The following is a 15,696-nucleotide window of genomic DNA, read 5'->3' as shown; positions in this document are numbered from 1 at the left end:
CGGCCTATCTTACCTCAAGCCGAAATATAATTTGCTTAACTATAACAACAAATTGACAAAATTTAATAAAATGTTTTGTAGCTTCTACTCCATGAAGGCCATACTTACTTTTATACAAATATTTATGTACTTTCATATTCTTTAAAACTTCTTGGGAAACAAGAGCTCTGCTCTTATCGCCAAACCACTTTGTTCACATATTTTATTTCAATTGTACTCTAATCTGTATACGTTGTGAATAAAGTTATTATTATTATTATTATATACCCATAATTCGTCACCAGTTATGACCCTTTTAAGAAAATCTGGAAGTTGAAATGTTGTAATTTAGTTACCAAATAAAGTTTGATTACATCGAATTTCTCCTTCTTCTGCCTCAATTGAAATAAGGAGCCATCCGATGTCTGGTTCACATTGTGTTATCGTACATGTTTATCTGACAGATTCTTTTTCCCCCCATTTTCACTCTCGAAACAGCGATACAAACATATGGCTAGGATCATACAACACGCAACCAGCAATGAGAGTGAGTCCCGCTGTTACATGCCGCACCCTATTGAAATGAATTTTTAATTATCATTCCTGATATCCCACCATTATCGGTGGCCGATACACTGCCAGATTTATGATTCACTTTATGATCAACCATCAATCACTTACGCATTGCTCACAACTACCAGTGTCTACTTATTTCCCTTGTAAACGTCTTTGATTAATACGATTGTTGCTGCACATAAAAGAAGCTTCATAAGTTATTCTGAAAAATGCGAATAATAATAAATAAACATACAATGAGGTTTCCTTTCGGATGGATGATACTGAGAAGCGATTGTGAAAGGTTATTTGCATTTATGCAATTATATGAGATCTTTGACATGTAGCAGAAAGACAATGGATGATTCAGATTCATTTGACACTACAAGAAATACAATAAACGAGTACCATTCAAGTGCGAAATGAATAAATTTCATAAACATTCAATGGAGCTGTGTAAAATTTATATTCTCGATATCTGTAAAAGGGTAAAACCGGAATAGATGCCCACTTTTTGAAATAACCCATCCCATCCAGTAAACAATATGAGGAATCGAAAAAACAGGTCAGTTTTTTTGTCAAAAGGCCATCCTATACCCCCTGCCGGGTTGAGTGCCCTCAGTTGAAATCTTCTCCACACGGTTACTGTGTGGAGAATATCCCGTCCCGTCCATCCACCCCCGTTCCTCCGGAGCGGTCCTCAACTTACTGATGGGCACTTCAGCAAGATTGACATCTGACCTCTTTTAGTCGAAAGTCAACCTTTAGGTGCTTTTATTTTCCAATCAAGTGTTTGCTTTCATCTTGGCTTTCCTAACTGAATTTTTGCATGGGGTCCCCAAAAACTAATTAGAGACGAGTGTCTTTATGTCACGAGCAAGTTTTGTTTTTCTGTGAATCTAAAAATGAGATGAATTTGAAATCTGGTAAGAAATTTGTTTATACTTACCGAAGCCGCCTGATAGCAACTCTCGGGGGTGGTCTCTGGTTCTGCTTCGTTGGCCTCCTGTGTTTGTCCCTCTCTGGGAATCTGGGGTCATTCCTATTTAGTGCGTTATGTAGATCGCTTAGCGCTGGATTTTCGTGCGCTCGAATTCTGTCGAACGTATTCTCTGCGTGTTTCCTCATGTATGCGTCCATGTTAGGAATCACATATTAAAAAGGTAAGACCTTGTTAATCCTTAGCTCAAATAAGTTTCGACTTCTGAGTAGTGAATGTTCAGGTCTAGATCCCGGAATATATGTACCTATTCGGTACATATTCCGGAGCATTTACGGCGGCCCTTACGCACACGTTCATAAACGATTGGATCTGTCTTCTGTCATTGTGCACTGGCCCCAGGCAGTGCAGGCATACAGGATTATCGGTAATATTACGGTCTTTATCATCAGCAGCTTCACTTTCAATCCCATGTACGGTTTTAGTACATGGGATTGTGCTTAGTGTTTCTCACATAAACAGATCAAACCAATTTTCGTATTCAACATTCTGTTAAATCTATAAACTAGGTGTGACAGAATAAAGTGTGTTACCTAATTACCTACGTCGCATTATTCAATAGTATACACTCCACTAGAAAGGGGCCAGCAAGCCTAAAAACCAAAATTGGGACCCAACAAAGTGGGTCATATTGTTTACTGGAAGTAAGATATTAAGGATGGGAAGTTTTCAAATCAACACCCTGTATCTTACTTCTTGTAAAGGTCCTCAGAAAGCCATTCTGTAAATACTCGTGGAATTTTCGTTTGGTTTATATAACGTAATTAAATTTTCGAAACCATTACTATTGTTTCATTTCTCAAGCACATGATTGCATCAGAAATGAAATTAAATAAAATAAATAATAACTATATCAAACAATTATAATTTATTGATCGTTTTTACATTTTAATGAGGCAGTATCTAGTATTTTTTCCGTTGAATAACATCGACTTCCACGTTACGTTAACAGGTTCAGAGATACTTCTGCTTTCCTATTATTGTGCTGTATTTACTTCTGTTGATCAGCTGATTCTTCAATGATTTTTTGGTTTTTTCGCTTCATATCAAGTCAATTAAATTTTTATGGCTCGGTTTTGGCGGTTTGGTTTGTAAATTATGGAGAAGACTCAAAGATATTGAAAAGTACTTGAATCCCATTCATTTAACTTTGATTAGATACGAATTATTGTGTACACTGGGGGCTCAGAGGCTAGTTTAGTTGACATTGTTGACCAAAAAAATATTCGCCAATGACATTTCTTGTAACAATCAATGCAATATTGGTGAAACATCTCAAAATGAAACTTTTTTATACCTTGATTTATTTTCGTAGCCCGCTTTCTTTTTGTAAAAAAAATAAAACAAAAGGAGAATGAAAACAACTGTTTGTGATATCTGCCATTTGTAAAGCTACATGACACCGGATTTTTACAATAATAATACATAAAACATTTTTTTTTGAAGTTCAACACCCCATGTCTTGGAAATAATTCATTCGCGGACCTACGTTTGTATGAACTTTCTTCCCAAATACACAGTTAGGAAACACCCTGTATAACGACTCTCAACTTGGTACTTTGTACAAATTCAAAGTTTTGTATACATTTTTAAATTTTTAACTCATACAAATCGGAAAAAAAAAATCCAAGGTCATTCTCCAGACCACAACGCCTTGAATCATTAATTGGAATTGATTCCTGTTCTCCATAAAAATTTAAAAGGCTCTAGTTCACCAGTTCTCCTATTCCTTCAGATTTTGCAAAGCAGTATGTAATTTTGCTCTGAATTTTTAATTCGTAATCGATTCGATGAAAGAGGTTTTACTGATAAAATGAAAGAATGAATCTAATATAACTAGATGCTGAGAAAATTGATATTGCATTGGTGTGTATTCTTTAGTTTGTGAAAAGTATGTCAGTCCGATCAAAGACGTCCTGTGATTATACTGACATACACTTCTTTCAGTCATTACGATATGCTTACCGATAGGTGATACTTCAACGTTTATAACGGCAAAGTTATGATTATATTTGTTTGTGAACAATTGCCCCACTATCGGAGACAAAAGCCATTAAAAGTGACATTTACTATAATTATGATATTTTTTGTGGCAAAGTTGATATAACTGTATATTCATAAACTAAACAAAAGATTCAATACGATAAAATACACCATCGAAATATTTGGATGAAATGATTTCCAGGATATTTCAAATATTTATAATTAAGAATTGAATTCACAGAACACCTCTCTCAACCTCAAATGGGAATGGGAGGGGGAAAAGGAAGCTCAAGTTCTTATTGAATTTCAGGAGGTTATACCAAAAAGGAAAAAATCGAACCGCTACCCACAAACAAATTTTGGTGTAATTTGTCAAATTTATCGGTCGGTAGCCGAGCGGTTCGACGTGGGTGCTTTGTTCACTCAGTCAATCGGCCGATGTGTGAGTCGATGGTTCAAGTCGTAGGCTGAACGCTCTATTTTCACTTGCTATCGCCCAACTCGTGTTAGGAATCACACGTTAAAAGGTAAGACCGCGTTAGTCCTTAGCTCGCACAAGTTTAGACTTCTGAGGGTTGTTGTTCCTAGGGGATACGATAGCTGGTTAACGGATAAACATATTTTTAACAAATTTTTTCAAACATAGATAAAGATGAAGTCGATGAAACTTTCCATTCACGCACCAAAATAATTGCCCTATTTTTTTCTGAAGAATCGTGAAAATGGGCTGTTATACCTCAAAATGCGGCCACCGCAATCTATTTATCATTAAGGCATCGGTCTTTGGGTTCTGGTTTCATCTAGTTTGATTTTGGAACTGACCTCCTAATCGTCTTTTATTTACTCAAACTAACTTATGATATCTTATGGTACATCTTATACATCAAGTACTTTCTTCTTCTTCTACCTCTTTAAACTGTCCTTTTGCAGCACGATCAAAACGTGTATGTATTATTTCCAAAGATCTTGTCCTGAAGTTGTCTCCTAGGAATTCAATCATTTATTATTCACGGAATCTTATTAAAGAGTATTGATGAAATTCCTGTTTGGTTAATTGTTTTTGCCTCTTTTTTTTACAATAAGAGCTCATCAATCAAAATAATAATAATAATCGGCTTCATCTGTCGACAAGAATAATAACATACAGAAGCAAAAACAACGTTGAAAGGCAAAGTTAAGCTTGAGCTGTTTTCCAATTTAACATAGTTTAAAGGACACAAATATAACCAGACGTTCAAAAAGTTAACTTATGAACGAATAATTCAAAGTTATACAAAAAAATAAAATAGTAGACAGAAAAAAAGGAGAAAAAACTGCAGCAACATGTCATAAAAGAGAACATTTACGGTATCCAATTGAACTATCCAGCTAATTTCAAATGAATCCAATATATTGCTTTACTGACAACAGCACACTTGTCTCGTCATTCCATTTGGATTCCAGAACATCGGCTACGGAGGCACATCTTCCCCGGCATATAATATTATACAAGAAGTAACAAAGTACACCAACATCCTTGTGGAATCTGAGGTCAGAGTCTAACCACTTCTAGTCATTTAACCGCATATTATTCAATTAGTCGAACCTAAAGAAATTATTATACATCGAAACACTTGGTGAGGTTGAGTAAATTGTTGATAGAAAAATGTTCCACTCTGAGAGAAATTCAATCAATCAATGAAAAAATAGGCCAATGGTACACTGATGTTCCCAAAAATAACATTTCATCAGTTTCATATTAGTTTATTCCATTATGTTCATTTGTTAATTAGTTTTATGTCACACGCTTTATATTAGCTTCACCTGTATGTATATATGTATGTATGTTTGTTTGCTTGTAACTCTCAAGCTCGGGATCTGTATTGGCAGAATTATCGGTATTATTGCTTGATCTATTCCCGGGCAGATGGCGCTGTACGTAACCTCCTTGATATTTCTTTGCCTATTTGCAGGCAGATGGCGCTGTAGGTAACTATCAATTATTGCTTGATTTATTCTCGGGCAGATGGCGCTGTACGTAACCTCCTTGATATTTCTTGATCTATTCGCGGGCATATAGCGCTGTATGTAACCTCTTTGATAGGTTGTTCAAAAGAAAATCAAAATAAAAAACATATTTTTCAATAATTATAAGTGTTAGCGGAATTTTGTACTACAGATGAAATATTTAGATATTTAAATATTTTCAATTACCCGTGATTTAGTACAGAAAAAAGTTTTGAACGAAACGGAAGATACATTTTAAAATCTAATTCTATTATTTGAAAGCAAACCAGAATATGGATTTCAACAATAAAAACTTTATCGTAAATTGTACTCCTAAAAAATTCAGTCACTTAAATATTTCAAAAAATCGAAAAATTAGAATTAGGGTGCTTGATATACATATCAAATCAAAAGATTGAAAAAATATAATTATTCACTAAAAAAATATGTTTAGTTCATTAATATTTTGAATAAACTTCAAATTAAAACATCAGGACTGAATTGTTTTCTGAAATTAATGCTGCAAATATTCTCTTTACTTCGAAACAAGTATTACAACTGTCCGCCCTCTGTTGGAGACTTACTGCATCTCAGTATTACTATAGAATTTAAGACCTCAAACTTTATCATGTTGTTTGAGAGGAATTTTACATTCGTGTGCCGTCTGTTAAAGATTTATAATACTAGAGACTAGAACTTGAAAAAAAAATATTTTTGACAATAAATGGGACTAAAAAGTGAAAAATAAATATAGTTTAAGAAAACTAAAAAACACGCTTTTATAGCATATGAAACCAAAAAGTAAAAAATAGATATAGTTTTAAAAAACTAAAAACCACGCTTTAAAAGAACATCGAACTAAAAAGTTGAAAATATTTTTTTAATGAACTTAAAACAATATCGAACGAAAAATACTATGTATTTTTATATATCAAGCGCCCGTCGCTTTTTTCACAATAATACTAGTATTTTTCGTTCGTAATTGTTTAAAGCATATTAAAAAAAATATTTTCAACTTTTTAGTTAAATGTTCTTTAAAAGCGTGCTTTTTAGTTTTTTGGAACTATATTTATTTAGCTGACTTTATGTAGACGCAACTTAGCTTGTAATTCTTATATTCAGTATTCTCAGTGAATAATTGATTCATTAAACTAATATTCCACAATTTCTTAGTCTTAGACGTGAATGATATGAGAGAATATTTCTTTGGATATTCATAGACACTGTTGATGGATATATTTCTTCATATCGGTGATGTCATAATATTCAATTACATCTTGAATGTATTTCAATATCAATTAGATTCAGTGCCATAACTCAATATTTTCGATATTGGCGAAATGGAATATGCCTAATTGACATCTATTGTTTGCTACGTAATAGATGAGAGGTAATAACAAGTAACGGTTTTATAAATAATTCAACACAAACGGAACAACAAGTCATGCAATTACTAAATTATCCATCAGGGTACAAATGATAGTTGATCTAACGTTGGTACATCATGTAACACTGTTTTGTACTGAAATATATTAATAAATCCTCTAGGGTCGTAGATTTGCCTGACCGTCAAACATCAATTTCAATTAGTCGACGTTGAGTTGAGCGTGCAGAGTATTCAAACAAACATATATTTCCATGCTGAATCTACCTATTAAAAACCCCTAACTTTGCAAACTGGAAAGGTTGATAGATTTTCAAGAAACAAATTGGCATTGAAGTGACTGCTTCTGAGTCATTTTGAAATCAGGAACGATAGAAAAATAACTTGTGATACACATCAGGATTGTTGAAATAGTTTATGTACTTGGCAACATACTTTCATAAATAAAATGTTTGAAATTGCGGTAGTTTTGAACTGAAGATGTTCAGAAAAAAAGCAGATTTGTGGAAGAATACGACTTCTACTCATAAAAAGTTGGAAAACAGATTTTTGGCTTCCTACGAGGATGGTCTGAAAAGTTTCCGAATTCAACATGAAGATGGCAGCACTATAAGATAAATAAAAGCTAGTGAATAGACTTAGAAGACGTTATGTTTTCTGATGAGTGTACTTTGTCTCGTAACGATCGTGCTAATCGGCAAAACTGCCGCTACTGGTCAAAGGAAAATCCTCACTGGATGAGAGAAGAAAACCCGAAATACCCTCAAAAGGCTAATTTTTGGGCACTACTTCAAAATGACGTTATTCCAAGTTTAGCAAATTTATATCCTGATCCAGGAAACCCTCAAGTTCCCCTGAATACGATAGTTTCAACAGGATGGAGCACCAACACATCACCAAGTTAATGACCGGCAATACCTCGATACAACTTTTCCCAATCGGTGGATAGGCAGGTGAGGATCTATTGAATGGCCAGCGCGATCACCTGATCTTTCATCATTTGATTTTTCATGGTGATATGTGAAGAGCAATGTGTACAGAACTAAAATATCAGATTTGAAAGGCTCAAAAGAACGTATAACGCTTGCGATTGGATTGGTCACGCTTGATATGTTGAATAATGTTGGAAGACAGTTTTATTTGAGATTAGGATGTTGCCAAAACGTTCGTGGTGAACATTTTGAACATCTACTTCGTTAACATCTATAGTTCTTTTTCGTATTCTATATTTCATTACGTTTTACATTACATTTTAGTTTTTGAGTGTATTTTATTGAATTTCGGTAACCTCATAATTTCAATTTATTTTTCTTTCAAACGAAATATCACAAACCTATACTTCCCATTTGAAAAATTGGGAGTTGTACCTATCATTCGAAGGTAGGGCTGGCATTTTTACGTTGAAGAATGTAAAATTATAATTCACATTCGACGTGTTTCGGGATTTTTTTTAAATATATACAGTAACCGAAATGATGAATTTATTTCATTTGGCTCTTAAACACTGTATGAGTTTCAGTTATGAATAAGCAATTTCACTTCTGTAGCTTACATATTCATAAAATCTAAGCTTACGATCTAAAATCAACTTCAAATCACAATTTCCTATTTTCAAGCTGTAATTTTTTACTTTTTTCCTGATGCTATCACTTCCAGAGATAATAGCCACTGATTTGTTTGGATTGATTTTCGACATAGAGTCAGTGGACACTTTTAAAATCGTATTTAGATCAAAATTTATATCGGTTACTGCTTGACTTACATCTGAAGATTTGAAAGTCATCTACATAAACAAAACAAGACTTCAAAAATTCTTGATAAATATGGCAATATAGAGAGTATAGAAAAGTGGGCCTAAAATGCTGCCTTGGGGTACTCCTGTTTTGACTTCTGTCCAAATGAAAGCATTATCATAAATCTGAACTTTTTGTAATCTGTTATCTAGATAAGATGATTACTAAACTCAAAAAATGTAATATAGTACAGAGTATTTTATGATTGATGATGTTGAATGCTTTTGAATAATCCAATAGAAACAAAATGGTGACTTAATTTTTATCTAGAGCAATAGTTATGTCATCTACATTCTCCAATAATGCTGTTGTACAAATATACCCTTTTCTTTCTATGTGTTTTACCACTTTTATTTGTAACTAACGTTACTGTAACGGCGAATAATTTTTCTATGCACATGGAACATGTCGAAAGACTACTTATTAACCTTGAATCATTAAAATTTTGTGGTTGATTATTTTTTGATAAGGGTAACTGAATGGTGACTAAATGTGATGATTTTTGGGATATTATATAGATTAATTCACCTAACCCTTTGTAATTTTAAAATTAGTTTCAGTATCTCAAATAGAAAACAATGCTCAGAATATTATTGTAACGTCTGAAAATGTTATTGTACACCGAAACAGGTGTCGCGGTTTTGTCAAATGTGTTTTTTAAATAAATTTCTAACGATATTGCCACACCTAACTACAAATTGATAAAACTAAAGGAAATAAGCATGATGTTTGAATCCGTATTTTTCCAACCAGCTTAAAATAGAATTTGTGTCCTTTATGTTCAACGAATGCAAATCAAAAAGTATGCGGGTATCACCTTCAGCATGTAACTGATTACTTGCCAGCCTCGATCACTGATTCCAATATTCCGTTTCAAACAAGGCGATACTAATTTTTAAATAATTTCTCGTCACCTAGAAATACAATGAAAATTCAAAGTTAAGCGAAACCCTGAATTATGTCTTTTATATCGAGCATAAAAGGAAATTGTCATTGTAACCGTAGCAACTGCTTCATTCTTGATATTCCCGAGAAAATATCAACTCAATTCAATAATGATAATAATAATATCGCCTTTATTATTTCATAACCAAAACAAAAAACATAACATAACTTGTATATTCAACTTATGATTGAAATAAAGGGCGAAGTTCATCGTCTGTAATGAAATACATCACGGAAAATGTTCTTCCGCTTAACCCTGATAAGGGAACAAATAAAAAGAAAAAGAAAAGAAAAACATAATATATATATATATATATATATATATATATATATATATATATATATATATATATATATATATATATATATATATATATATATATATATATATACAGCGTGACTCACGGTCGATGATAGGTTAGACGTTTCTGGAAAACGCAAAGCATGATTTTTCTGAAAATTTCACCTCTCACATTTCCTTACCTGTTCTATCGATCTGAAATATTTTCAGCATTGCGTCGTTGCCAGTTCTATCAAAAAGTCCAAGCAATTATATTTTTTTAAGTGGAACACCCCGTATATTAATACATTTTTGAAATATATATATATATATATATATATATATATATATATTTAAATATATATATATATATATATATATATATATATATATATATATATATATATATATATATATATATATATATATAAAAGAAAGTGGTAGTGGCAGATGTAGGTTTTCGGGAACCGTGTCAGTCAATTTTCAAAACACTAGGTATCATGCCTGTACCAACGTTATTCATTTTTCATGTTTTGCTAGAAATCCACAGAATTGCGAGTACCTCACCTAAACGTTCTAATATTCATCAGTACCGTACGAGAAACGCTGAAAAGATCTGTACAAATCGATATCGCCTAGCTGAATCACAAAAAAATTCTTTGGATTACAAGTTACACAACTGTTTACCAGTCAAGCTGAAAGATCTTAGTATGAATAAATTCAAACAATCCATTGAACAACTACTATTGGATAGCTGCTCTGTCTCTGATTACCTGGGGTATTTTAAAAATCGCTCCTAAGTCTCAACATACAAGCAACATACTCATCTGACTACCGTAAATATGCTATATCATGTTGTTCTTTCATGTTTTTAATGTTAATCTTTATGTTGCTCTACTTTTTATCTTAAATTATATTTTATACTCATCCGATCTGAAATTACTTTTGCTGTGCGTAAGCATATGTAACAAATTTGTCATGACTTGCTACAAACATGTAAAGTGTAATGTGGTTGAATAAACTTCTATTCTATTCTAATCTATTCTATTCTATGGAACGGTGAAATCTTGGACCAAAGATCATTACATTTGATTTACTAGGGTTTATAAATAAACAGTGGTCCGTTGCTAATTCAACAAATCTATTTATATCGGCATTGATAATGCCACAGGCATTGTCTGCCATTTTCACCGGAAAGCTGTGGTATATTTGAGAATCATCAGCATATAAAATTTGTATGAACAAAGAATAAATCGTGTGCAAGTTTATTCAGACTCCAGACTAATTAGTCAAGAATCCATGTCTTTTTACTACTTAAACATCTTTTGCTATTTCAACAAAAAATATCGACGTATTTCTATTTAATCACAGTCTCCATCTTGAATAACAGCTTGTAGCAAATTTTTAATCGGCTTACGTTGGTAATTCATTCGATCTTCAACCGACGACACAATATCAGTTTACGCAAAATCTCCCCTTCCACAGAAACCCCTAGAAGACTAATTGAAATTTCTATTCCAGGTGAGAAGCCCCACAAGTGTGTCGTATGCTCCAAGGCATTCAGCCAATCATCCAATCTCATCACACACATGCGCAAACACACTGGATATAAACCCTTTTCTTGTGGTTTGTGCGAGAAAGCTTTCCAAAGAAAAGTCGACTTGAGAAGGCACAGAGAATCGCAACATCCCAGTGTTCCTGAATCTATCATTTCCGGGTTATACCGACCAACTGACATAAATCTTGAAGATGTGAAGCACGAAGTAAGCAGCAGTAGTTGTTGAGAACAGTGCCATATTAGTCCTCGACCGAGAAAAAAATAAAAATCATAGATGAATTTGTGTACCTCTGTCTTTGAAAAAGTATTACCGACAACCGGGGTTATATCGGACGATATTTTTAATTAACGTTAACTAATATATTCTATAATAAGAAGTTAACCTAGTGAACATATTTACATAAAAATATATCACGATTATATTTATTTATTTTTTTTAAATGCGTCCGATATAACCCCGGTTTTGGGGGAATATCGGACGATTCCATTTTTACATTGAAAAAGAACGCGTTGAGCCTGGTATCCGGTATAGGTTTGGTTAAAAACCATTATCGGACAATTGAAAAAAAATAACCATGTAGGGTTCAGTATACAGGGTGATGTAGTAAAAATAAAAGTAAAAATCGATATAATGGAAATAAACGTCTTTATTCATAAAACAAAATCCTTTAGGAACGTCAAAAAATAAAACAGAAAAACTTCAAACATTAGATAAAAAACGAAAAATTAACATTCTGAAAACGTAAGTAGGTAGGTATACCTACTTGATCCCTTAACTCTGTAACTGCAGACCTTCAAACACAAAAATACCGCGATGGATTTTAGGTGCAGTTAAAACACTGTGGATATGTTCAAGTTTGATCTTGATCTTGTCTTCAACGTCCGGAAAAACAAAGGAATCTTTTGTGACCCTTATAGGATCTTAGGCAATTCACATCAATATACCTTTTTGCAATTTTTTCAATTTGCGCAACGAATTCTTTGATCGTTTCTTTACTGGTCCCTTCATTGTACAAAAACTTAACTATAGCAAAACAGCCTTCTTGTAATGTATCACAGGTTACTGGAAGTTTAACGTTAGGTACTTCCAACGAGGATTCATCGTCCGGCACTTTAGACGAGGAGTCGTCGTTAACACTATCGTTTTCTAAAAAGATTGCAGAATTTGTAGTATCATCATTGGCATTTTGTTGAGACATTGATGCGTTTTCATCAATGATATCTGCTTGAGAGATAGATACCGTTGACGTACCACCATTCACTTCGCGTAGGTCTTCAAGACCCACCGATTTGCCAGCGGGGACGTTAATCTTCGACTTACGTTTGGGTCTGGCCGTGGTTTGCTCCAAAGAAACAACAATCGCGTTCATCACTTCTGTAAATGACGCATCTGTGCCTCCTGCTGGTTGTTTCCGAATCCTTTTTAAAACTTGTTCTGGATCGAATGGTAGGTTATCCGTCAATCTAGGAATATTTTTGTTTATTAATCGAACTGTCACCCAACATCTGTAGCGCGCTCAATTTGAAATACAACCACATCGTCCAATATAACCCCTGCCATCAGATATAACCCCGGTTGACGGTACGGTATCGGTCAGTCCAGAAAAGACATAAATTTTGTTTTTTGGTTGTCAAAATAGGCTATTCACCTATTGAGCATTACTTTATTTTTATTTCGTTGGTGAGATAATAGCTACTTTTAGTAAACTATCTATCCACTTAGAAATCATCCAGGTCAAAATGCGATTCAGTGATTTATAATGTGACAATAATAGTAACTTGAGAAATGATTTCATTCTTGGCAAGAGAGAAATAAAAACAAATTGATATCAAATATCTTCTGATCCTAAAATACTTTTGATTGAATTCAATTCTCCATAAAATTTATCTTTATTATGATCATTTGATATTTCACAAATTCAAATCTTCAGTAATTTGTATCAATAATATTTCGCGCCCAATGGTGGTCATTTACAAAGAACAAAATGGCAGCTATAATTGCTATAAAGAAAATCTGTTAGACTACAAACTTTTCAGTCCAACTATTATGTCATATTTGAGACTCTGGCTCATTCAATTCAATCTAACAATTTAGATAGAAGTTATTCATGCAATATTGTAGAATATTGCATATACTGAAATAGTATATACAGTGTCATCCCCAAAGTATGCACCATACGGGAAACTTATTTATTAAGGGTTTTTCGACAAAAAGTTATTCTTGATAAAAGTTTGTGCATCCCCTAAAACTGAACATGCACCAACGAAATACAGTACAACACACGAAATATACGAGGAGACTTCAAATATTTGATTTTGTGACAATAGTAAAGTACTCGTGTTAGGAATCACACGTTAAAAGGTAGGATCTCGTTAGTCCTTAGCTCGCACAAGTTTCTCAACTTCTGAGAGTTGTCGTTCGTATGGGGGTAGCTGATTAACGGAAAAATTTCGGGAAATATTATTTAGAAAAGTTGTTCAGCATTTGAAGTTACGGCCATCTAAGTGAAGTTTTATTTTTCACTTATTTTTTTTATGGGGATTAGGGAAAAAAAGTTTTGCTAAAACGATAAATAGACAGCATCCTGTATATGACGGTTCATTTCAAAAGTCTGTAATATTACAAATAACACAACTATGGTGTTATTCACGGTCAATTGTTTTGGAAAGAAAATTAATTTTCAAAGTTTTTGGTGCAAAGTTATTTTGACTTTTTGTTAACACCTAAAATTACTCTGAATTATACAGTATTGTAACAAGGACTTAATACTCAATAATATCTAATCACAAAACATCAAGATGAAATAGGCATTTCGAAACAAACTCATTGATTTTCTGGATATTCAACTTAAAACACTTATTTTGGACAAGAAAATCTCCAGGAAATCAAAGAGTTTCTTCAGAACTACCTGTTTTATTTTGATGTTTTGTTATTTGATATTATTGAATATAAAGTTTTTCTTACAATACTGTATATTTTGAGTAATTTTCGGTGACAACAAAAAATTAAAATAACTTTGCACCAGAAATTCTGAAAATTAATTTACTTTTCAAAAAAATTGACCGTAGTTAACACGACAGTTGTGTAATTTATAATATTACAGGCTTTTAAAATGAACCGTCGTATATAGGATTCTATTTATCGTTTCAGCAAAAATTTGTTTTTCGTAGTCTCCATTTAAAAAAAATGGGTGAAAAATGAAACTTCACTTAGATAGCACAAACTTTTATCAAGAATAACATTTTGTCGAAAAATCCGTAATACATAAATTTTCCATATGGTGCATACTTTGGGGATGACACTGTATAACAATTGACCATTACGCATTCTCTATAATGTAAATTGTGCCATTAGATGTAAATAAATCTATCCCGTGCCTCGTTAATGCCATCCCACCGATTTGTTGCCATTTATGGGGCCATAATTACTAACAATTCCGTCCAAAAAAGACCAAAGTAAAGAGTACCCAGCGTACCAAAATCCTATAGGGATTTTTTTTATTGAAAAATTTAGTACTGATTGAAAATTAATTTGTAAATATTTTTGGGACTTCGACCAGTCTAGTCTGTAAGGTAGTTAGAAAAAAGTTTAACGAATGTTACCAATTCTATAAAAAAGTGCATATACTTACAAAATTGACATTTGCGAATTCAGAATTACTTTGTACAAAATTTGTATAAAATTTGCACTATTAATAATTTTGCACTTTTTAGTTTTACTGATCATTTTTCGAGAAAAGGAAAAGTCTTTAGTAAAACTTCATGCAGCTGTCAAAACCAAAGATTACTGTGTATTATAAACATATGTTTGATTGTTTTTCTTAACTGAAATGTAAATATTTTTATAAGAATGTAATAAGGGTGCCTTTCATTGTTATTAATATATTTTAATTCAAATTATTATCATGAATCTCGTATGTAATTAAGGTATGACATTGTATTTTTACATTCACGTATGTATGAACTTTTAAATTATATGTTGATTTCCATAAATTGGGTATTTTATTCACCATTAATTCCTCAATGATTTATTTTGTGTTCTAGTGAATTTGTACCCATTTTTTACAAAATTGTGTTATTGGAGGGTAGCCGGTCGATTCGACGTGAGTACTTTGTTCACTCGCTCGAATTGACTGTCGTGTTGGTTAGTTATTCAAGCCCCAGTCTGAACGATCGATTTTCACTTGCTATCGTCCAACCCGTGTCAGAAATCACACCTTAAAAGGTAAGACC

At 32.9% G+C, this 15,696-nt stretch overlaps 1 protein-coding gene across 1 annotated transcript in view; it reads left to right on the top strand.

Annotated features, from left to right (window-relative positions):
• Positions 1–15,456, top strand: part of sens (senseless) — a 79,935-nt gene extending 64,479 nt beyond the window's left edge. The window contains exon 6 of the mRNA XM_074180266.1: positions 11,427–15,456. Coding sequence (XP_074036367.1) covers positions 11,427–11,689 — 263 coding nt within the window. The 3' untranslated portion in view covers positions 11,690–15,456. The remainder of the gene's footprint in view (positions 1–11,426) is intronic.
• The last annotated feature ends 240 nt before the right edge of the window (positions 15,457–15,696 follow it).

The sequence above is a fragment of the Leptinotarsa decemlineata genome, unplaced genomic scaffold (genome assembly GCF_025532065.1).
Source record: "Leptinotarsa decemlineata unplaced genomic scaffold, Ldec_3_MD MMD2_tig00026294_RagTag_RagTag, whole genome shotgun sequence".
NCBI lineage: Eukaryota > Metazoa > Arthropoda > Insecta > Coleoptera > Chrysomelidae > Leptinotarsa > Leptinotarsa decemlineata.
The sequence above is the reverse complement of the archived record's forward strand: the minus strand, read 5'-3'. Positions and strand labels throughout refer to the sequence as shown.